The sequence below is a fragment of the Phymastichus coffea genome, unplaced genomic scaffold (genome assembly GCF_024137745.1).
Source record: "Phymastichus coffea isolate CEN01 unplaced genomic scaffold, Cenicafe_Pcof_1.1 PCOF00098, whole genome shotgun sequence".
Taxonomy (NCBI): Eukaryota; Metazoa; Arthropoda; class Insecta; order Hymenoptera; family Eulophidae; genus Phymastichus; species Phymastichus coffea.
The window spans coordinates 961,758-985,959 of NW_026706909.1; the positions used below are offsets into that span (position 1 = coordinate 961,758).

General features: G+C 43.0%; 2 protein-coding genes and 2 non-coding genes across 6 annotated transcripts; all 4 read right to left on the reverse strand.

Moving 5' to 3' along the window:
• Positions 1-127: 127 nt before the first annotated feature.
• LOC131669941 (lysine-specific demethylase 3A-like) lies at positions 128-4,684 on the reverse strand. Of its 3 annotated transcripts, XM_058945166.1 has the most exons (8): positions 4,068-4,684; positions 3,320-3,521; positions 2,978-3,126; positions 2,477-2,776; positions 2,100-2,384; positions 1,734-1,905; positions 887-1,676; positions 128-776 (listed from the first exon to the last, which is right to left on the reverse strand). In XM_058945166.1, exons 1-8 carry the CDS (start codon positions 4,326-4,328, stop codon positions 485-487), a joined length of 2,451 nt encoding a protein of 816 aa, XP_058801149.1. In that variant the 5' UTR covers positions 4,329-4,684; the 3' UTR covers positions 128-484. The 3 variants fall into 3 exon arrangements, with proteins under 3 accessions (XP_058801149.1, XP_058801148.1, XP_058801147.1); XM_058945165.1 differs by having other exon boundaries at positions 887-1,902; XM_058945164.1 differs by having other exon boundaries at positions 887-1,905.
• Positions 4,685-5,243: 559 nt separating this feature from the next.
• On the reverse strand, positions 5,244-21,444 carry LOC131669919 (lysine-specific demethylase 3A-like). Its single transcript, XM_058945125.1, has 16 exons — positions 21,310-21,444; positions 16,772-17,095; positions 16,188-16,688; positions 15,756-16,112; positions 15,080-15,408; positions 14,533-14,815; positions 13,688-14,186; positions 12,894-13,195; positions 10,739-10,946; positions 9,797-10,266; positions 9,494-9,704; positions 9,156-9,304; positions 8,660-8,962; positions 8,230-8,568; positions 7,105-8,120; positions 5,244-6,810 (listed from the first exon to the last, which is right to left on the reverse strand). The coding sequence occupies exons 2-16, from the start codon at positions 17,078-17,080 to the stop codon at positions 6,519-6,521; spliced, it is 5,568 nt and encodes a 1,855-aa protein (XP_058801108.1). The 5' UTR covers positions 17,081-17,095; positions 21,310-21,444; the 3' UTR covers positions 5,244-6,518.
• Positions 9,032-9,103, reverse strand: LOC131669982 (small nucleolar RNA SNORD36). The gene has a single exon (XR_009302415.1). It is a non-coding gene; the product is annotated as a small nucleolar RNA SNORD36 (small nucleolar RNA).
• LOC131669981 (small nucleolar RNA SNORD36) lies at positions 9,373-9,452 on the reverse strand. Its single transcript, XR_009302414.1, has one exon. It is a non-coding gene; the product is annotated as a small nucleolar RNA SNORD36 (small nucleolar RNA).
• Positions 21,445-24,202: the final 2,758 nt, after the last annotated feature.

Sequence of the window (24,202 nt, forward strand, 5' to 3'; positions counted from 1 at the left end):
AGTATTTACAATGAATAAAATAACTGAAATCATTTAGAAATCGGAAATTCGAATTTATTCACATACATTTTATATTAAATCATAAAATACAAACATTTTCTTATCAAACTTATAATCTTTCAGTTATACAGTATGTACAATACACGTTTACAATCTACTGTACAAAAATATACTCAGACTTTTATCTCTCATATTAATTTTTTCTCTCCTGTAAAACCCATCGCATGATAAGTAAAGAAAAAAAATATTTAATCCTAGTTGACAAGCATATGCACATCATTTCAATAACATTCAGTTAATTATCACAGCGTTTTTTTCGAACTTTTGATTAAGCGATAGTTGGAACATCGTATCTATTTTCGCAACGAATGTACCAACATTATTAGTTAATAATTCAATTTAAAAAAATAATAAATATAAAACACGACGGCAATGGTCGGAAAGTGAATGTGACAAAATAGAAAATGATAAAAATTCTTACTAACTAAAAACAATCTTTCGCTTTAGCTAATACTTCACTTTTGGCTTTACTTAAAGCAGTCAACGAATCTTTAACCGCGTGGTAAATAATATTTTTAACTTGTAGTTTATCCTCGTGATTCATATGATCCTCTGATAATGCACGAAATTCTTGCATCAAGTGGAAGCAGTGTGAGATATTTTCTGGCGAGACAAAATCTTCGGCTACTTTGATGCAGTTGTGCAGATTGCGCACTTGGTGAGGCGCACCTGCTGGCACAAAAACAGCGTCACCCAAACATTGTACAATGGCGTACCTAAAACACACAAAGATTAAATCCTTGATTTCTTTTTCACTAAGCATAGTTGCTACATACCGTACATGCACTTCTACCTACCAGAATTAAATAAAAAAAAAGTAACATACCCTTCAACGCCGTAATCTCGATACAGTCTCTCCCGGAGTGGTCCATCTAGATAGAAGCTTTGGTCGTGGATAGCATCGCTATAAGGTTCTAGCGTATCACCGCGCTCAATTGCAACAGCATTTAGCATATCCCTGATTTTGTCGGCATCCCTGGCAGCATAAATATGCCAAAGAGCTCCAGGAACTTGTTGCGCCTGTCTCACACGTCTCCTGGTAAGTATGTCACAGCCTGCCTCATCAATAGCTTTAAGCGCCGCTTTCACTCGTTTTTCTCGATCGCTATCATTGATAATTCCCACGTAAACCATCACGTTTACAGCGTCGGAAACATCGAGGTGCAGGTTCGTTGTACCTTTATCGGGATGAATTGACGAGCCATAAGCAATATACATCTTTGGGCCAAGATCAGGTCGAACGAAGGTAGCTGGTAATCGACTGGGGAGATTTAGTCGGCCGAATCGATGAGTATACTCTGAGAGTGGAATACACTTCATCAAGTCGGCGAAGCGCGAAGGAAGGATGTCAGCAAAGTCGCCACGCGGTGGCCAATCTTTGAGCTTGAGTAACATTGGTCTGCCACGGTCGTCTCTAAGTCGCTTTTTCACATGTTCGAAGCCATCCCAGAATTTCGACATTGGTTGTTTGGGGACTATCTTGCCGGTCATGCAGTTGATTAGGTCAGCCTTTAGGTAACCAAAATCTCTAGAGAAGCTTTCCGGGCGCCATAAATGTTGGTCGAGGTATTTATGCATGTCGGATACGAGTACTGGTTGACCTCGCTTCCATTGATCTTGGAAGATTCGGTAATTCATTGAATTGTTTGAATCGTGAAGTCTCAATAGCTTACCATCACAGAGCCACGAGTGTGGCACTTCGGGATATAAACATTTCGACTCTGTGAGGGTCATTATACGAATCGGTAGTGGTTCACGACCGCGCTGTGGACGCTTGTACCGACGCACAAAGTATTTCAAAATACAAGGTTTGATGACAACTGTACTTGTTTGCTCTTCTTTCTGCTGTAACGAAAGTAAAATCAATCATTTGTGTTATGAAAGTATTGTGTGCAGCATTAGAGTAAATAATGAGGGTTTAGAGTGAAAAAGCTCTTTAAAAATAATAAAAAATTATCACATTCAAAAAATCGTCATTATATAACATTAGATAGAATGAAATACATATTGTATTTAAAAAAATCAAAATATAATCATACCTTAACCAAATCTTTAATAACAGTGCTCATGACCTCATCAAGCGTATCCATCTTGCTTTTCTTAGTACGTTTAGATGGGCCAGGAGCACAAGCACTATCACTGTTAACCGGGTTTTGGACATTCAAATATTGACGGAGTGAAGATGGCCCACCGATATCATCAGAGTCAGAATCAGTGTGCGATTCGTTACTCACTTCCATCGCTGACTGTGTCTGACTTATCTCACCCGTTTGGGTTTCGCCTGCATTGTCACGAGAAGATTCTTCCTTTATTTGCTTTTCTTGCTGTAATGTGTAAAATTTATGATATAATAATTCTGAAAAATCTAAATTCGATTTGAAGTAAGAAAAAGCATGAATAAACAATTCAAACGAACTTTAGTTTCTAATTGGGCATTAATCACAGATGTTAAGTCGCCTTTGATCAAAGATTTAAGATTTTCATTGCAGGATAAACGACTTTTGTAATCGCATTTACAATAATTGACGATACCCCACTCCGATCGACATTCGTGTAACCTCATGTTAATCTGCTCGAAGCAATCTGCTGGAATGATTTGTGTGAGCGACAAATAGTCGGGATCGTGAGCCCGTTGATGGAAGCATAATAGCCAAGCGTATTTGTCCCTTTCCTTCAGCTCATCTTGACTGTTTAATACCACCCTTATTTTCCGCTCCTGTCAATGAAAAAAGTCGATTAATTGCATTGTAAAAACATATTGAGCAAAATGATAAAGGTTGAAAAAGTCAGTGTTTGGTAATTCAATCAGTTTAAAAGTTCGATAATTCGATTTTATCGTAAAAGTCAATCGAAATATTTACATAATTACTTCCACGGTCTTTTTTTTCTGTAAAGCATTATACAGTGATTTATTTACATTGACGCAGTCGATGCAAACGGCAAAGCCACATTTACCACAGGTCCAGTGAAAATTGAACAGCGTGGTCGCGCACATATCACACATTTCGCGAACACCTTTGACCACTCGCTTCCAAAGGACCTTTTGTTCTTTGGCTTTATTACCACCTGAAATCAAAATAGCAAAGTTATAAGCACTGTTCGCTGTAGTAACAAACAAAGCATGCAATGTGAGATAGTTGAGTGTTAAAAAGCTCGATACCTCATAATTATTACGTATATTCAATTTATAAAAATCTTCATCACGTAAAAGTTCCGTTGGAGATATAAAGGAATTAGAACGCGATGAAGGATTGTTTACCTCTGGCAAGATATCGGTTGATGACATCCATTTCTTGTTCGCAGAGATCACAGAATTGGTCGCCAACCTGAGAAATAATCTGGTGAGCGAGCTCAACATCGAATTCACTCTTGTTCCAGACATTCTCGTCTTTCTGGGTTTCCTCCGCGTACGTTTCCCGCTTGATCAACTGACCCCCTTGTAGCCATATTTGCTTATCTCTCTGAAATGATGAAGCACTGTTAATTGTTTGCTTTCAATAACAATATGTTTAGTTTGCAAATATTTAAAATCGGGGGCAGTGTAAAACGATTTAACAATTGATAAGTTAACATAAATTATAGTAAAGAAAGAAGAAAGACCCGAAAATATAAATCTACAGGCATATGACGTTAAAAACATAAGCAGTCTCGTTTTAGCGACTCCGGAAACTATAAAATAGCGCGTGCTAGGGATATGACCGCGACTTAGCAGGAATTAAAAGAGAGCAGTTTTCCAGTGGAACATATAAAATTCTAAATTGCCCGCTTAAATGTGGAAGTTGATCTGCCATATTGACATCAGTATCTGTTGTATTTAATTCGGAAAATAAAGTAAACAAAGGACGTTTCAATCGTAAAAAAGAATACAAAACGATCGTGATCAAGATGAATAAAGATAGAAAAATACATGGATGTTGAATTTATATGCATAAAAAAAGTTTTCATCATACTAGCCTGACACCTTGAAAAATTTTTTTTAAATCACTTGTAAGATACAGCGTTTTTACCTCTTTAGGATGTATGAACGGATCGTTAAACCCAGCAAGACTGCGGGTTTTATTTCTAGTAAACTGAATCCTCCTGAAGTGCGAAAATCTACAATTGTTGGTGGGACTCGTTTTCTCTCGTTCGTCTCGGGTCATATTGCGTATACACTCGCGACATTTTGAAATATTCTTACTAGCGTACCCCAGACAATTTTTATCTTGTACTACATTTTTTACTGGCAATTTATCCCTCTCGAGGTTACTTTTCAGCATGCCTTCCATTTTTACGTCGATGAAAATGCACGAAAACTTTACAAAATCACTAATAACTGTTAGTGGTTTGTTATTATAATGAAAAACAACACTGATCACGTGGTGTAATAAACCCGCGCGCTAACAATTCTCGGAAATCGAACCGTTGCTGTACCCGTCATTGAGGATTTCTCAATCGAAAGATGGAAAAATGGGAGGGAAAAAAAGTAAACTTGGTGTGATTCTTGGATGCGATTATTCCTTGTCAGAAACTGCACTATTTTGGATTTGCGATTCACAATGACAAGGCAAATAATTTAGATAGAAAAATTATAAAAGATGTAACGTTGAAATAATAATGCTTCCTTGTTGTTGAACGCACACGGCACCACACAACCACAAAACAGGTTGCTAATGCGCACACTGTTGACGCCGGCTCGTACGGCTCGCATGCGCAGATTGACAGAGAGAAAACGCGCGAATGTTCCGGACTTTCACATTTTGATTTGGTTAACGCGTTTGCGATTATAAAAGAACATATTGTACTGACCCGAACGATATTCGTTATTTTTTATTTAAATATTGATTTTGAAAGCTTAAAATGTGCTTTCCTAACTCGCGCACATTAACTATTCTCATAAACGGTAAAAATAGTATATTTAAAAATTATTGAGGGGAAAGGATTATAAATAAGTTGAAAAAATTAAATTACGCAATGGCGATATTAAAAAGGATAATACACATTTAAAAATAAAATAATCAATAACTTACCATTCATTGTTAACTTAGTGATTATGCATTGAATTTCCTTTAATTTAAAACATCGAGGTTAAATAATAATTAAAATTCATCCACAAATCAAGATTATATCTGTAAGAATACTTATGAGTTGAATAAATGTGAAATATTTAATGAAATGAAACATCCATTTTTTTCAGTAATAAATTAGCAAGAGATTTATTCTTATTAAATAAAAAATGTGAACATTCTTAATAATTAAAGTAGAACATTTTCAATTGATAAATAAAGAAATTTTAAGAAACGTTTATAAATCAGAAAATCGAATTTATTTACACTTACATACTACAAAGTCGTGAAAGAGGGATAAGCGAACAGAGAATAAGCAACATCGTTTTTTTCATAATATAAACATTTTTCTTATTGAAACGTATGTTCTTACATTTACACAGTACAAAAAATTATACTCAGACCCGCCGACGGCTCACGGCTGGGCAAAAATTCTTTGTTTTCATCATTTTTCCAAAGAGGACACCGGGGAAGTGCTTACATTCGCTTTCTGTACAAGCCTGCGCGTTGGAAAATAAAAAAAAATAAAAAAATTAATCCGCCCCCATATAACACGCACACACACGCATCCTCCCGACGACATTTAGACATTTAAATATCATAGTGCTTTTTCCGTCGCTTTAATTAATTCATGATTGGAGCATTATTTTTTCCGCAATAATTATAACAGTATTACTGGTTAAGAACTCAAATAGAGAAAAAAATAATAAAAATAAAATACGATGACAATGATAGGAAAGAGATAGAGAGAAGGTAGAGATTGAGAAAAAGGCTAACTATCTAATAAATGTGTGTATTCAAGAGTGCAATTTTTTCCTAATGCATGTTTTTTTTATCCATCCTTCCGTATTTATAATATGTATATGCCAGAATGCAGCGCTTATGTATATTATTTATAATATTTATAATATTTATATATATATATATATTTATATAATATATATATATATATATTTATTTATAGCAATCGAATTATGTACACGAGTATCCGTCGAGAGTTTTGAGATGGCTCTTCAAAAAGACAAAAAAAGTACCAACTATATACTTTTTGTCCATTACTTTTGTTATTTTTTCAAAAAATTAGCAATCAAATCAACGGATAATAAAAACGGCGCGCGCCTCCATTTCTACAGCGAAAAAACTTTATACAAACACTCGCCTCGTCGTTGTGAGATCAGAGTAGTATTCGCACTCGCGCTTAGCGGCAGTGAAGATATATATAATATATATATAATATTTATATACGGTAGAAGAAGCCCTAATTGCACACGAGGTTTTTATCCCATTATCATTTTTTTTCATCATTTTTCCATATGTTAAAAACACTTATTACAGGCACGATTACAGCGATTTGTTTACAACATGTTCGTCCTTATCACAAGGAGCGTCGTCGTCGTTATCACATACTCCTTTTCACGTGGGTTTCGAAGACTTGGCCTGTGCCTCGTCTTTGGCGCTATCCAACGCAGTCAACGAATCTTTAACCGCATGATAAATTATGTTTTTTATTTGTAGTTTATCCTCATGGTTTGTATGAGTGTCCGATAACGCACGGAACTCCTGCGTTAAGTGGAAGCAGTGAGAGATGTTTTCCGGCGAGACAAAATCTTCGGCCACCTTGATGCAATTGTGCAGATTGCGCACTTGGTGAGGCGCACCTGCTGGCACAAATACAGCGTCACCGAGGCATTGAATTATCGCGTACCTGTAAAAATACATAACTATTAATTCAACATTCAAGATGGTGCATAGATTTCAAATTAGATTCGATTAAAATGTATCAGTTCTTTGTTTGCAATTTTAAAAATTTTTGTTGATGTGAAATATTTGAAACGAAGGGTAATCTGTAAATTCAATTATAAAATCACGTATTTTTATTGTGATATATAAAAATAATATAATAGTGTTATATATAAAAATTTACACTAATTACATTTTCATTTCAATCAAATTTCATAAAAAATCATTTAGGTTGGTGAAAATTAAAAATACAACTTACCCTTCAACACCGTACTCCCGGTATAGCCTCTCCCTAAGTGGCCCATCCAGATAGAAACTTTGATCATGAATAGGGTCATGATGAGGCTCTAGCCTAGCGCCACGCTCAAGTGCCACAGCGTTTAGCATATCCCTGATCTTATCAGCATCTCTAGCAGCATATATGTGCCAAAGAGCGCCAGGAATTTCTTCCTTTTCTCTAACACGTCTCCTGGTAAGTATATCACAGCCTGCCTCGTCGATAGCTTTGAATGCTTCCTTTACGTGCTCCTCTCGATCGCCATCTTTCGAGATTCCCACGTAAACCATCACGTTCACAGCATCGGAGACGTCGAGGTGAAGGTTCGTCGTACCTTTGTCGGGGTAAAGAGCCGAACCATAAGCATTATACATCTTTGGACCAAGATCTGGTCGGGTGAAGGTATCTGGCAGACGACTGGTAAGATTTAATCGGCCGTATCGATGAGTGTACTCTGAGAGTGGGACACACTTCATCAGATCGGAAAATCGTGAAGGAAGTATGTCAGCAAAATCGCCACGCGATGGCCAATCTTTGAGCTTGAGCAGCATTGGGTTGCCTTGGTCGTCCTTAAGTCGCTTGGTTGTGTGTTCGAAGCCCTCCCAAAATTTCCACATTGGTTGCTTGGGCACTAGATTGCCAGTCATACAATTGACCAGGTCACTTTTTTGGTCACCAAAGTCCTTGGAAAAGCTGTCGGGGTGCCAAAGATCTTTGTTTAGATACTTGTGCACATCAGACACGAGGACTGGTTGACCTCGTTTCCATTGGTCTTGGAAGATTCGATAATTCTTGGGATTGTTAGGATCGTGAAGCCTTAGCAACTTGCCGTCACAGAGCCATGAATGTGGCACTTCGGGATACAGGCCTTTTGACTCTGTGAGGGTCATTATGCGAATCGGTAGTGGTTCGCGACCACGTTGAGGACACTTGTAGCGACGTACAAAATGTTTCAATTCACGAGGCTTTTCGCCATCCATACAAGCCTCTTCCTCTTTCTGTTGAAATGAAATTGTTTTGTGAGAAGGTTTCTTATATAAGTAAAGTATTTGAAAAAATGTTCGGTTAAAAAACATTTCAAAATGTTCATTAAAAAAAAAATCGTACCTTAACGCTGTGTTCAATAACACTGCTGATGACCTCATTAAGCGTATCCATTTTGCTTTTCTTGCCACTTTTAGTCGCGCCAGCAGCACCATCAGCACCAGCACTACCGTCATCAGGCGAGTTGGGCGCTGAGCCATTAGTTTTCTGTGAGGGTCGGATAAGAAGTTCACGGAGGGTCGAGTGATTGCCGTCGCCGTCATCTGAATCCGAATCACTGTCCGATTCGTTCTTGCCTTCATTGAGCGCTACGTCTGCCAGCCAACTTAACTTATCTTCGCCATTCGCTCGGCTTTCGTTTGATTTACCACTTGGTGATTCTTTCTTTATCTGTTTTTCTTGCTGTAATTTAATAAATGTGCCATTGATTATTTCTGAATATTCTAAACTTGATTTTAAATTAGAAGAATATGAATAACCAATCAAAACGAACCTTTATTTCTTGCTGGGCATTGCCGTTCATCACTGATACTAAATCACCCTTAATCAAACATCTGAGGCTGTCATTGCATGGAATATCGTTCGAATAATCGCAGCTACAATGCTTAGCAATACCCCATTCCGATCGACATTCATGTAGTCTTTTGTCGATCTGTATGAGGCAGTCAGATGGAATGATTTGGGTAAGTAATAACTGTTCCGGCACGTGAGTCTGACGATTGGCACATAATAGCCAGGCATATTTGTCTCTCCCTTTACTGCTCTCTGTCCATACAACCGTTTTATTTTTACGTGCCTGCAAAATAAGAATCACTGGTTAATTGACTTGTAAAAAAATAATATCAAGGAAAATCTTGATGACTAAAAAAATCAGTGTTAAAAAGCTCGTTAATTTATTTCTATCACGAATATCAAATAAAATATTACATCATTTTTTGAACTATCAAGTGTATTAATAAATTTCTTGAAAATATTAAGGTCAAATTTACCTCGTAGCAGTCGATGCAAACAACAAAGCCGCATTTACCACAGGTCCAATGATAATTGAAGAGCGTTGTATCACAGAGATCACACATTTCACGGACACCTTTGACTACTCGTTTCCAGACCATTGGTTGCTCTTCAGAGTCATTACCAACTGAAATCAAAACCGCAGCATTAATACCATCGTTCACTAAACTCATTAAATTAAGTATTGAATGTAAGAAAAATCAGTGTTAAAAAGCTCGATATTTTATTATCACATATTTTCAATTTAATAAAAAAATTTCATCACATCGTGGTTCTGCCCGACGAATAAAAAAAATATATTTAAAGAATTAATTACCTCTGGCAAGATGTTCTTCGACGACACTTTTCTCTTGATGAATGAGATCACAGAATTGATCACCAACTTGTCGGATAATCTGGAAAGCCAGCTCGATATCAAATTCGCCTTTATCCCAGTCTTTTTTACTATCTTTTTGTGTCTCCTCCGTGTACTTGTCCCTTTTGATCAATCTATTGTCTTTTCCTGGTAGCCACAATTGTATGTCACTCTGAAAAAATAACGCATTGTTAATACTATGCTTTTGAAAACTATAGAATCCATTCATACGTATTTCAACTAAAGTAATGCATAGAACATTACCTCGTCTGCATCTACGAATGGATCGTTAAACCCAGCCAGACTAAGTGTGCCATTTTTGGTGAATTGCATTCGTCTGAAGGCGTAAAACCTGCAGAAGACGGTGACACTGCTCTTGACGGAACACATTTTATCTCGTTGATTTGGAGTGAGCCTGCACTCACGGCATTTTGAAATTTTTGTACTCGAGTACTTCATGCAAATTTCGTCCTGTATCCAACTTTGTCCAGTCTTAATAAGCTTCTCGTCCTCGGGCTTATCTTCCATCGTGCTTATTCGATTGTTGCGTCGTTTTTTGTTGTTTTTGTTATTGCCGACGCCACCACCCCCACCCCCTGTCGTCTTAGTCTCTAATCGCTTTTTCTTTTGGCGAGGTTGATAGTCTTCTTCCTCTTCTTCTTCTTCCTCTTTGATTTTAACGTCTTTTGCAGTCCGAGGTTTTCGCCCTCGTTTTTTAGGGACTTTTTTATTCCCTGTAACAGAAACAAAAATTCAATGCAGTTTGTATAATGATTATGCATACATGGTGAATTTGTTTTAATTTTGTTTAGTAAGAACACATTTTTGTCGATGAGTTAGTTCTTTTACATGAATTATTTATTTGAGAATTTGTTTGGCTATAGGTTAAAACACTTTGAAGGAAAAACTATTTGTAAAGTTAGAAAACATTAAAAGCAAAATGTTTGGTTTTATGCATGCGAAAGAATTAACTCGATCAACGATACTGTGTAAGTTATAATTCTCTCTCCTCTCTCTCCTCTCTCCTCTCTCTCTTAGCCTGACCACAAACCATGCAAACTCCTACCTACAGGCCTCTCTTTTTATGTCCGCCTAGAGATTTTTTTTATAAAGTGTCGCTCTCCCTTTCTCTCACGATTGTTTATTTTGCAGGGTGGACAAAGTCCATCCCTTTTCTTTAGCAACACAAAATTTAGTTAGACTAACCGTTTCCCGGGCTGGCCATGGGCCTTGTTGGAAAGCGCTGCTCGCTGTTTGAGTCACTGCCAGCTTCATCACTCTCGTTACTCGACTCACTCGCTGCTGGTCGTGGCTGTTTGGTTTTCTTGGTAGCTCGACTTCTTTGCTCCTGCTGCTGAGCTGCTGACTGCTGCTGTTGACCCTTCCAGCCTGTAGCTCCTTTCTTTCGCTTTACCTACCACATAGACATGGATATGTGATTATTTAGAGTTCTCTCCTCTCTCTCCTCTGAGTGTGCGTGCCAAGACAATTTCATTGTGTGCTCTTGTTTCGTTGTTAGTGGTCGATACAGGATATTTTATATTGGTTTTTGCATAACCTAAGATGTTTTGTTTCTAGCGGAGATTAGTTATCCATCAACCAAATTCTAAATTAATTTTGATTTTTTCCAGTTAAGATTCATAGCTTGTCAAGTGGTACATTGTTATTGTTTTTCACTCCAATTGGTTAGTTTATGTTTCTAATTGTTTAGAGAATAAGCACTTTATTTGTTCCCATTGTAAGCTTTGTTAAGTCAGTAATTGGAGTCCATTTTATAATTATATAAATTTGTAGGTTTATACCATTATTATACAGCTGAATAACAAAATATCAATGGTAATAAATTCAATTCGAAAAGTATTCCAAGAGTGTTAACAATATAGTTATGACATCTCCTTCTAAATTACAGCACATACTTATGCACATTTATGACTTATAAATTTGTTCATAACAGAATATTCAATCGACTTTAACAGTTATAAATTGAACTATCGCTCCAAAGACGAATAACGAACGAGTCATTCCGAAGAAAACTTTTAATTAAGATCAATCAACCGTAAAATTAACGTGTTTACCAACAAACTCTCTTCTTATCCACTCCCCCTCCCTCTACTCATAATTGCATTAATGCACTTAAGTAATTTCATTCCGCTCTATACACAGCATATTTTATACGGTAAGAATGCGTCAAGCATCTTATGCCATTGACCGCGGAAATTTCGCAACACGTAACCGTGGTAACGGGTGATCTGTAACAAAACTGACTACCAGCATTTTTGCCGGCTAGTAGACAAGCGTAATAACAAAACAACAAAACCCACCAGCATTGTTTACAACTCTCTCTCTCACTCGTAGCGATCAAACAACACCAAATGATGCCATGTGACGAACTTTGTAGGTTACCTCCTCAAGCTACTCTGTGCACTTTCACTTGTATGAATCTCTCTCTCTCTCTCTCCCTCTCTCTCTCTCTATCTCTCCCCCTCTCTCTCTCTCTCTCTCTCTCTCCCTCTCTCTCTCTCTCTCTCTCTCTCTCTCTTTCTCTCACTCTCACTCTCTCTTTTTCTCTTTGTCTCTGTTTTACAAGATTAAAAACAAAACAAACTGACGTTGTATAGATCACAATATCTTTCAAGGTAATAATATTATAACGCGCTGTGAACGATTAAAAAAATAAGTGTATAAGTGAAGCAAACAATTAATGAGAGGAGAGAGAAAGAAACGCGCGCGGACGCGACGAACTGCAGTCGAGTAATGGCGTCGGGAGTTCTCTATAAGCTTGGCGTCGCTCGCTGCTTGTTTTGTCCCCGCGAACGCGGCAAGTTTGAATGAGAGAGGGGAGGCGTATACATAATCTTTACTTTTATCTTTCTCTGTGTTTTTGCAGATAAAAAAAATCTCTAGGCGATTGAAGCAGAAGGTGGGGGGGGGAGCAGAGTAGAGTGTTTCAGATTATACATTGGTAAGGCTGATAAGAGGAGGCATGCAAAGGAAATTGTAGAGAATCTGTCTGAATGAGGAAACTTATTGAGAGACTTGTTGCGTATTTACATATCATGCAATATTAATGGAAGTGGAGCTTCGTATTAGTTATTTTATCCTAAGTTTTTTTTGTTAAAAATGCTCATTATTTCTAAATATTTCGCAGAACTTTTTGGTAGAGAAATTTCTTTACAGTAAATAAAATGAAATGTACGTTTAATTTACGATATGAATTTCCAAAATTTTTAAAAAGCTCAAAAATAAACAAAAAACAGATTCTCCATAACAAAGATTATTTTCAACAATTAAAAATGTTAAGAAACAAATGAAACGGGAAAGAAAGAAAGTTAAACACAAATAATAAAAGTTGAAAGTATACCTTTGGCGCTTTCCGTTTTGGAGGTGCCTTTCTTTCAGGTTCACTATTAGACGAATCTTCATGATTACTCTCTGACGCGGCCTGACTCTGTGTGTGGCCATTAATTGGTTCCTTCACAGGCGTTTTGCGCTGCTTTATCGGTACCTTCGTCTTACTTATACTATTTACCGCCATACTACCAATGTTATGAATTGAATTCACCGCGCTCGGTAGACTTGTGATTGACGTCGTTGTCGACGACGTTGACGAGGTTGTCGATGAGGTCGATGAGGTTGTTGTGTTTGTGCTCGTTTTGTCTTTGTCTGTAAACATAAAGATACAATCGTTTTCTTAATTATTACAGTCATCGCTCGTCATTGCTTTATACACAAAGAAAATTACAAAAGGTAAAAGAAAAAACATTCAAATTTATGGTAGGTCGGTTCGTTACGACTCGAAGTTATAAAATCGACGTTAATTGCTCGACCGACACAGTATAGTAAAAATAGCAGGCTATTTCCGAGTACTCAAATCGATTAGCTTGATATGTATGCGGTGTATATGCCGTAGTTAATTTTTTTATAAGTTAACAACCGAACAACGAGACTCGTTGTATATATTGCCGCGAACTCGATAACAGATTGACGTCATTTGTATGATAATGGATTTACTATAAGTTGTACACTAAAGCGCGAAAGAGCGGATGTTACAATGCGCAAACTTTTATCGCGTAAAATATACATTGACACATAATTATACTCCAAGTATTCAAATGACTCACTCGATGAAAAAAAGAAAAGAAAGGAGACACTCACCAGCACTACCGTTAGTCTGCTTGTTAGCGATATTCAGCGGCAGCGTTACGCATGAGCCACTGCCAACGATGCCCGTGGTGTCTTCAGTGCCATCCTCGCCCGAATGTCTCTGTAACCATGCTTTTTTCAACTTGTGCACTGGATAACTAGTGCTACTTGGTGGTCTTGCGGGCGCTGGACTGTCGGCTTTCGCTGGAGTTCCTGGCGCGCTACTTGGTACGGGAGATGGTGCTGACGATGGTGCTGGTGATGCGGATGGTGCCGCTGTACCACCCGCCGACGAAGGACGTAGAGAACCATCACCGCTGGCCGTTCGCGGCGCTGGACTCACTGAAGGAACGTTCACCTGGCTTTGGCTGTTGGGCTGCAACGACAACGATGGATTCACCACCGTTGTTATCGACGTGGCTGCTGATGCTATTAACGGCGATGGCTCACTGACCCTCGACAATTGTGGTGAGACTGTTGCATTATTTTGTATCGTTGCTACTGGAGACTGCTGAAATCAACGAAAAAAAGAAAAACTGAGTTTTAAAAACAGAACGGTCACTGATAAAGAATTCAAGGGATTTAAAAACCGTCGTCGTTACGGTTGTTCTCTTGAACAGCAAATATAATAAAGATAAGTGGGCATTTAAAGTGTAATTTTACTCAAGCTTTTGCTTACGTTGAAAAAATATAGGAGGATATATATCTATCTACATATATATCTCACGATACGAGTTTTAAAAAATTTAAAAGGCAAATCTCATGCACGTCTCTTACGTGCGCATAAACACACGGCGTCTCTCTCCTAAATCCATAAATTGCCCACGGGGGGTATAGCGTGGAGCATTAAATCTCACCTGCTGAGGCATAACGTCGTTAAGCCGCCTCTTCTTCGCGACCTCAAGAGCGACAGGCTCGCCGCCGGGTTTGCGTTTCGGCGAACCGGATCTCTCCACGCCGAGATCCAACGGCTGTGTTTGTACGCTCGCCGCGTTCTGCTGCTGTTGTTGCTGCTGGTGCTGCTGTGTCGCTGTTGGCGTCTGCTGATGATGCACCGCTGGATGCGGTATGCCTGGTATTGGCCTTGGCGGCAATCCAGCCGCGCTCGGCGGCAGTAAATGTAGAGGTGGTGGCAGTTTGCTGTGAATATAAAAATTTGCTTTAAAGAAACGTGCGTTGACAACGACGCATTGACAAGCGTGCACGAGATAAGGATAATTATTTGTTTCGACAGTAGAGCCAAGCACTCCTTATTAAGTAATGAAACCTCAGTAGTAAATAGTCGAGTTACATAAATGATTATCTTGGATAACGATGAATCAATAACTTATGACGAAAGCTTATGCGAAATCAAGGCAGTAGGTTGTATCATCTTTGAAAAAATGGTTAATAAAGAAAACTCACCCAATGCCAGGGACAGAGTGTAACGATGGCGGCGGTGGCGGCAGTTTAGACGCAGGCGAATTGTAGCCAGCTCTCGACTCGTAAGGACTACGACTCGAGTGTGCTGGTGGTGGCGGCAAATAAGGAGCAGCACTTGCAGCTGGGTGATGACCCACCACTGGTTGGAAAGACGACGTTACATTTGCCTTTGATGTCAGTGGTAGGGGTGCTGCTGTTGTGGTCGAGGAGGTTGTCGACGCTGGTTCCGACGACGCTCGACATACTGGTGTTCCGGTCATTATACCGGAATTGGGCTTGCCATAGATATGCGACGGCGCTGGACTGCTGACCTAGAAATCACGAGCAAGCATATTTCTTTGAGAATTGCGACTCGTGGAAACCCTCAATTTCTTTCTTGTGCGTCTGGTCATCCGTATCAGGAATGTAACCACGTTTAATCTTTCGTGCAATTAGTGCTCGAGCACGTATCTCCGATCACTCATTGAATAAGTGTCGGCTTGTTAGATTTCATAATCAACTTTGTCGATAAAATTCATCGTGGTATTTATTGATTTCGCACTGCATGCAACAAGCCGAAGAAAAGCTAGATAATCAGAGCAATAAATCTCGCGTCCAAAGCTAATCAGAGGCGTGCTGTTATCATCGCAGACAACAGGTCATGCTGATCGATAAATACCTTGGGCTTCGAGCTTGCAGGCGCGGCATAATGCGAAGTTGGCGAAGCACTCGGTTGATGAGGATGATGCGGATATGCCGAATAAGGACTTTTGGCCTGATGCGGAGGTGGATAAGCCATCTGTGGCTCGGGCCTGCTAAGATAGCGTGGTTCGGGCGGTGGTTGCTGTTGTTGGGACAGCGGTGTGGACGTGCCACCGCCGCCGGACGACAATGACGCAGACTGAGTTTGCGCCTGATGCGGCGAGTGGCGATGATGCGTGGGCGGTAGGTGCGCGCTGCCTGGTCTGCTTATGTGATGCGGACTTTGCGTCGGCGAGCGACACTCGTACGGGGATTTGTGCTGCGAACCGGACACCTAAACGCGTCGAATGTTTCAGATTCTCGAAAGCTCTTCCGATCGCAATGAGAATGGAAAACCGTCGTTACTCACCGCTACGGGCTGAAGATAAGACATCATCTTGGGACTTGGCGAGTGTGCCGGCGCAGCGACGAGTTGTTTAACGTGACCGTCCCTACTACTACTGCCCTCGTTCTTGACGATGACGGAGCTCTTATGGTCCGACAGCAATGGCGGCGGATTTGGTAGATGTTGCTGTTGCTGCTGCTGCTGCTCCGACGATTGCCTCGACGACACGTGATGATCGACCACCGACTTGACCGATGACGGGGACGAGGATGTTTTCGTAGTGAACGCGCTTGACGGCGAGTAGCCGGCGTAACCGAACAGCGATACGTTCGGCTCGGCTTTCGGTAGCTGGTGCACAACTGGCGACTGCTGCTGCGGTGGCTGCTGGGACGTAGGTTGCTGCTGTTGTTTGTCGTGCCTGATAGAGGCCGAGGCTGACGACGAGGACTTGGACGAGGAGGTTCTCGAGTGTGCCGGCGGCGGTGGGTAGTCGATTTTGCCCGGCACGCTTGACGGCCGAGATACCTACGGAACGAGTTCAAAACGGAGGTCAGAGGTGAAATCGACGCCATCGGGGGCGGTATAGGAGAGGGAGGGGACATACTGACCTGTTGGGGGGACTGCGGCACAGCGGCGGCCCGCAGGTAAGCCAAGCTTTGCTGGGCCGCGTATTCGCTCACGGCCGCCGCTTCTTGCTGCGAGCGTTCCAATTGGTGCTGCTGTTGCTGTTGCTGCTGTTGCTGCTGTTGCTGTTGCTGCTGCTGCTGCTGCTGCTGCTGCTGCTGCTGTTGCTCGTCTCGTTCGCGAGACGGCGGTGCGTTCGGGTGATGATGGAGTCTGCCTGCCGCGCCCGGCGGCGGCGCTAGCGGCATGAAGCTGTTCCACGCCATCGAGCTCGCGGCCGCCGCCTGCTGCATGCTCCTTTGCTGCTGCTGCGCATACGAATTGAACACCTTCATCCGTTTAGTCGGCACTGGCCTTTCTCTTGCACTGCGCTTGGGGGACGCGCCGTCGTGACCGGGCAACTGGCGGCCGAGGTGCGCAACGCGCGCTATTTTTAGCGCGCTTGATAACGCTTCGATCGACGAGAGAAGCAAAGGCCACCTCCTCCGCTATCTTATCGGTTTTTCGTACGCGCCCGCGCGGCTCTGCGTTCCGGAATCCTCAGCGCCGAGAAAGCTGCTCGCGCGCGCCGGTCGCTCGTTCGTCAAGGTTGTCCGTAGCAGCTGCCCGGGCGAGTCACGCGCACTTGCCATGTCGACGCGTTCGGCACATGCGAAATTCGGCGGGCGCGCGGCTCAAAACGCGAGAGCGCAACGACCAAGTATAGAAACGGCTCCAAAGTTATTAGCATGCTAATAGCGCGCGGCTTACGTCGCGCCAAGAGGCGCCCGGATTCCAGTGCGCGAGCGTGGCCGATGGTCGTACCAACGCGACGCGCGCTTTCCGTCGACGAGAACGAAAGAGCGGAGAAGCGTCGTGGCGTATCGTTGCGTTTTTTTGTCTGTTTTTCCTTCTCTCTCTCTCTCTCTCTCTCTCTCTCTCTCTCTCTCTCTCTCTCTCTCTCTCTCTCTCTCTCTTTTTGCGCTGTCTTATCGCTCGCGCGCGTGCGAGCTGCAACTGTTCACACACGCGCTCGCTCGATAAGATTGGACTGGAGTTCGTGTACAACGTCGATCGTCACTCTCCCTCTACGTTTATCGCGCCGCCACGCAGTTTTATGCTCGCCGGGTAAGCGCGCGCGACTGGAACTTTTAGCCGAGCTCGAGGTTGGGCTCGTGGTCGCGTTTCTCCTCAGAAACCTTCGACGAAGCGTCGCTCGGCTCTCATCGATTATCGAGGTTTTCTAGGCGCTGGTCGTTCCCCCGCCGAGCAAGGAAAACAAGGATGTGCGCGTTGCACAACGCGCCAGAGGATGGCAAAGACATAATGGTCTTCCACGAAAGCCAATGGAACAAGACGAGGAAGACGAGGCTCTCCCTCTCCGCCTCTTTTTTTTTCGCTCCGGCGTTAACGGGACCATCGCTCTCCCGTGGCATTGTGGCAGCGAGCGCGCCGCTATAACTTTCTTTTGTTTGCCTCTGCGGACAGCTCGTTCTTCTAATTCAGCCGAGCGCGCGAGCTCGCTTTTGTTCTCTTCCTCGCGATTGCTCAAAATCGAACGGAGACATCGCTGACTCGTCCCATTCGCTCTTGTCGCCGAGAAAGGGGCAAGTAACTTACTGACCTCTGTGTTCTCTCTCTCTCTCTCTCTCTCTCTCTCTCTCTCTCTCTCTCTCTCTCTCTCTCTCTCTCTCTCTCTCTCCTCTAGCTCTCGAAAAAAATCGAGTCGCGCCAGCGTTTGGAAATCGAGCGTAATTCGAGTTCCTTATCATGCCAACTTCACACTAGGAAAATAGTCGCACCTGCAAAAATCTATACATCCCTGGAATGAATTTTCAATGCTAACCGACTCTTGTTGATTCTCATCTACATTCGCAGCAGAAAGTATTGCCGTGTCAGATGCCCTCGATAAAGCTCTTCTCGACAGATTACGTAAATATCATACATTTTTGCAATCGTTAAGAAAGTCTTAAAAATTCAAAAATATCTATTTCGGAAATGGAAGCTAAACACATTGAATTTGGCGAAGCCAAATATGACGAAGATGGTATACAACCATCATGGACATCTTGTCATGATGGTATTTAAACTAATGAGTTAGTCGACAGATTTGCTAAGGCAACAAGCGACGGCCAACCTTCCAAAGGAATTCTTATACAGGTATAATATATACAGGTCTTTCCTTGACACCTCAGTTTGAAAGAACTGAAAAGAAAATAAATGAGTAGCAATATGAAAACTTGCGGCCAACAATACTCAAAGTCAAAACTAACTGAGAATTTCTTTAAAGACGCTTCGAAACCTGGTACATAAAAGTAACCTACCGCGTCGAACTACAGTTTCGACAAACAAGAGTAAGCAAAATCATTGTATTCTAGCAGCATATCTGGCTCGTGTAAACGTAGCCGATAGATCGCTGTGTGATTACGGTATACGAGATCAAAATTTAGACCACGCTGTATGGCAATGCCGGCTACATAATAAAGAGAGAAATAATTTGAGGGTACGACGGTTAGATACGTAATCTTTTAAACTTGTATAAAATGCTTGAAACTCTTCAATTTCTTAATATGAATTTTGTTTTGCGTTTGCCACGCCCTGATAATGAATGCATTAACATTAATATTATACGAATATAATGAATCTCCTCAAATTACTTAATCTTGCTTTTTTATATCCACTTTAGCTCATAAGGATGCAACAATACTTCCCTCGGTCATGTCAAGTAAAAGTCGACAACGTAGTCTAATTGGCATACGTCATCACACTAAGACAGAGATAAGTTCACATTTTATCAATTAATCGCAGTTCACACTGACCGTTCGGAATCTGTGCTCGTCGACCGGCGCAGAAGCAACTCGGTTAACGCTCCATTTTCTCTTTCGGCAATTTAAAAAATGAGAATTTCTTTTCATCGCAATTTAGTTCAACGACAAGACAACTTCAATTTCTGGATAACATCGCGTATCAAGTTCCGTGTGTGCTTATCCTAATGTCCGTAAGATAAGAATTTATGCTGGGCACTTAGCAGTCACTCCTATATTCGATCTCATTAGCGCTGATTTTTAATTCGCAAAATTCTGCTACCCTATTCTATGCTCCTCTCAGTATCAACATCATCATAATTACGAACACTGGATTTATGAGGCAAGATTTCTTCGACGGAATCGCTAAAGCAAATTTCCGTACGTACTTGGAAGTAAAGTATGTTGATTGCTTTGTCCTTGAATTATAAAGCTCGATGAAAATCAATGACAACTTTGTTTCTCCAAATAACAAATGAATGATTAATTTGTATATCGCGACTTGTCAAACAAATCCTGGGAATTTATATATCTATTGAAAGGTCACGCACACGGGCGATTGAGATTGTATTGATCTATTTAAATTGACGCTTCTCGACCTCGAGTTAATTACATTGTAGTCTTTGACGACAAACGAATCTATGTAACCTACGTAATGTAAATAAGATCGTAAGATATGTACATTGTAACGTGGGTACACGTATGTACGACGTACATTAGATACTATTCGATAAGCTGATAAATCTATGTACGATTAGAAAGCTCGATAAAAAAACAAAAATTCGGGATCCGACTGTCGCCAGTTGAACGAGCTCAGAAAAATCGAACGCGCGCGAGTGAGAGAAAGAGACAGAACGCGAAATATTTGACGTCGTTGGAGGGCCAAGGTCGTCGCGCGTACGCACCTCCAGCGACGGCGTTACGCACGGCCGGATGAGCCGGTCTTTCTCGCGCTGCCGATCGTCGACACACGCAAGAGGCTCTTCTGCGCTCGCAACGTCGCGCGCATTATCCCACGAGAGGAGCTGGCATTGTTGCGTTTTCAGCGCGGAGATGCATAATTAGCGGGGCAGGGGCGGGGGGGGAGAGCCAGCGCGCTCCCTTTGCATTGCAAATGACACGCGTCCCGTTGCAGGCGCGCGCGTGCGTTTCCAGCCAGCTCCATTGCGCAACCGCGACGACTGCGAGTGCCCCCCGCCGCTCGGCAAAAGCTTTCCGCGGTTTCCAGCGACCCGATTAATTTCCGCGAGAGAGCGCAGCGGGTAGAGAGAGACAGACGGACGGACGGACGGAGGGGGGGGGGGAGCCAGTTTTCTCTCTATCTAGGCTATCTCAACATGCCCGCGCGAAGACTTGGCAAGTGTCACGCGCCGCACGAACTCGTTTTGCATATAACTGCGCGCACGAGCTTCGGCGTGCCTCGTTTGGCGAGGTGAAAAGGAAAAAAAAAAATAACAAAAAAAGAAATTAACACCGAGTAAACGGCAGCGAGCGCGGCTAGGCTCCTCACGATGGATGGTGTCAAGGTTGACATGATCAGTACGGCCAGGAGCAGACAGAAGCTCGTGCGTGCATTAATTTCCGTGGTCGTGCGTTCTTGTTCCACTGCCAAGGTCGGGCGCGCGTTTGCGCCTCCCCGAGACCGCGAGACACCGGCGCGAACGTCGAACCGTGAGCCCCGTGCGAGGGGCGAAGGGGGTGGGGGGGTAGAGGTCCGGATAAGGATGTGCAAGACTAACCTTTTGCTGTGCGAGGCGAAACGACTCCTCGAAGTGCTTGTGGACAGCCTGCTCGGCGGCGCGCTGCTTCTCCAGGCGCTCGCGTTCGATCTTGGCCTCGCGCTCCGCGCGACTCCAGGTCGCGCGCTTCCGCTTCGCGCCGCTCCCTGTAACAAGAGCAGTCAGGCGTGAGCACTCGCTGCGCTGAGCACGGCCGGCGGCCAGGATCGCCGGCACACTCGCGCGACGGCCCTTTTTTGGCCTCGCAGAAGAGAAAGAGAGGAGAGAAAGAGAGAGACAGAGAACCGGTCCGACTTGTGTGTGTGCGTGTCCCTCCTCTCTCTCTCTCTCTCTCTCTCTCTCTCTCTCTCTCTCTCTCTCTCTCCCTCTCTCCTCTCTTCTCTCTCTCTCTCTCCTCTCTCTCCTCTCTCTCTCTCTCTCATAAATACCAAAAAGAGAAACAGGTTGCCCTCTCTCTGCACGTGTGTTTCGTACGCGGAATCGATTATCGTCCGGGCGCTCCTGGGCTGCTTCTTCTCGATCGGGCGCGGCTTTCTTCCTTCCTGCGGCCCCCCGCGCGCCTTCGGCCGGGGGTCTTCCCCCGAGTCACGGACTCGTGTTGGCCGGCGGAAACTGCGGGCGCGCGCGCAAGAGAGAGAGAGAGAGAGAGAAAGAGACAGAAAGACATTGACACTTTCCTGCGTTGCGTCGAAACGCAGCCACGTGCGCTTACGTCACTACCGCGCGCGAGCAAGACAAAGGCGACCGCGGGAGGGAGAGAAAACGCGTAGGAATGCACCGCGTGTCGCGCTCGTTAACTCCGTCGACTGCTGATTCACGCGTCCGCTTTTGCATGTGTGTGTCTGAGAAAAAAAAAACGATATAGCACGCGCGCGCGCGTGTGTGTGTATGTTTGTGAGTGTGAGCGCGCACAGCGATGTTTTTGTTCTTAATCGACGATAGCCAAAGGAATTATGCGCGCGAATGCATCGCCGAGAGAGAAATTTAACGCGAAAAGTAGCTTTATTGTCTTCCTTTCCGCGACCACGTGTCGTCACCTTTAAACATACCCACGTGTTTGCGCACACCCGCGGACGGATTTGATATTCACCGCGCGAGAGTATGCTAATAATGCTTTCCAGCGCGTTAATTGGGTTGCGAAACGCGCAATTAGACGCTTAGCGCAGATAAAGGCAGCCGACGGATCTCGCAGCGTCGCGAGAGGGGAAAGAGAGAGAAATTTTCTTCCTCGGAAAAGCGTGGATTCGCGCGCACTTTATCTCTCAGCGATGAGATAAGAAAACTTTAGAAAATGGGTTAGCAAAGGAAAAAAAAATAATCGGGGGAGAATAGAGAAGAAGAGGATCCTCCTTTGTGCACGAGAATCGTTATTTTCTCTCTCTCTCTCTCTCTCTCTCTCTCTCTCTCTCTCTCTCTCTCTCCCTCTCTCCTCTCTCTCTCTCTCTCTCTCTCTCTCGTTGCTTCTTTTTTTTACGGTCTCGGCGCGCTTTTAACGACCTGCGATGTTTAAATTCATGCGGGAAGGGAGAAACTCGGGGAACTTCGCTTCTTCTCTTCTTTTTTCTTTTGCCCGCAAAACTTGCAGCTTACGCGCGAGGAATTCATGAACTGAAATTACGTCGTAAAAGTTGGGAATGTTCTGTTCGAAGCGAGCGCGCAAAAGTAATTACGGAAACGCGACGATTAATTGCTCGACGAGGAATAAGTTTGATCGACCTTCGCGCGAGATTCGGACGATTCGCGCGATAGCGAGCTTCTGACCTAGAGCGCGTGCACGCGATACGGAAGTTGACCATACACTCCATCAGCTGCGCCCGATAATCGATAAACCCGCATAGAGAAAGAGAGAGGGGGAGTGAGAGAACTACTAACAATTTTAACTCTCGAGACTGAGCGAAGAAAAACGAAGCGCCAGACGGGTGGGGAGAGGAGAGTTGATCGATGAGTCCCGACGCGACAAAATAATGGAACGGAGCAAAAGGGGGGATAAGCCTCGTTGACGGATTAATAACGAAAGAGCGCGCACGTTTACAAAATAAATAGGCGTGCGAAGGGTCACGTAGGAGATCGAGCGCGCAAAAATCGGAAGCGGAAGAGTCGGCTATCAACAAAAAGCCACAGTCGGTGCAAATCGAGCCGTGCTGAAAAGACGACGCTTGGCCCTCAAACGTCGTAGCTGGCCGTGGGCCAAACGAACGCGCTTTTGTAAAGTACGTGGGGAGGAGTTCTGCCGTAACGATAACTCGTCGATCGACGAACAAACGGCACAAAAATTTCTCGGCGCCAGGGTTCCTTGAACCCATTGCGTCAAGCGCACGTACACCGAGGAAGTAGTCAAGATTAGCTTCCGCGACGAGATTGCGAATGACCGCCGACGCGATACGACGGCCTTTATTTTTAGAGTCCGCGTTTCGCAGACTCCGCCGGCAATGCGGCCAGCAGACGAGAAAAAAAAAACAAAAGAAAAAAAAAAAACACAAATCAACCAAAATAAAAATACGGCATCAACGAACTTTTTGTATTTTCATTGGTTTATTATTATCCTAGTTTACGTCGAAGACGCGAATTACGTCTAGAATCGCACTCGCCGGAATAACGGCCAATCGTCATTTACGTCAGCGCCGCAAAACAAAAGCTATACGCGCGCTAGCCTCCATCGCCGGCATTATGATTTAATCGTTGTGGCGTTTGAATGATTTTCCTTCTGCGAGGGAAAGAAACCTCCAAGCTCGAGGAGTTTAGATACGTTATGTAAAGACAACAATGACCTTGTTTGCCGTAAAGTTTAGAAGGAGTTTTTGATTGTAATGTTTACAGAGGGGAAAAACCCAACGACGATCAGTTTTAATTGCGAGAAATCGAGCGCCACTCGCGCATATTAATGGCTGGTTTT

Bases quoted from the DNA above. Each gene is read 5' to 3' on its own strand.
- LOC131669941 (XM_058945164.1), bottom strand. From the start codon at position 4,328: ATGGAAGGCATGCTGAAAAGTAACCTCGAGAGGGATAAATTGCCAGTA. The intron at 3,522-4,067 runs GTAAAAACGCTG...TCATCATTTCAG, and splicing joins CGTTCATACATCCTAAAGAG to AGAGATAAGCAAATATGGCT. The intron at 2,777-2,977 runs GTAAATAAATCA...TTTCATTGACAG, and splicing joins TTTGCATCGACTGCGTCAAT to GAGCGGAAAATAAGGGTGGT.
- LOC131669919 (XM_058945125.1), bottom strand. From the start codon at position 17,080: ATGCAGCAGGCGGCGGCCGCGAGCTCGATGGCGTGGAACAGCTTCATG. The intron at 15,409-15,755 runs GTATTTATCGAT...CGTGATTTCTAG, and splicing joins CTGCAAGCTCGAAGCCCAAG to GTCAGCAGTCCAGCGCCGTC. The intron at 9,305-9,493 runs GTAATTAATTCT...TTTTGATTTCAG, and splicing joins CGAAGAACATCTTGCCAGAG to TTGGTAATGACTCTGAAGAG.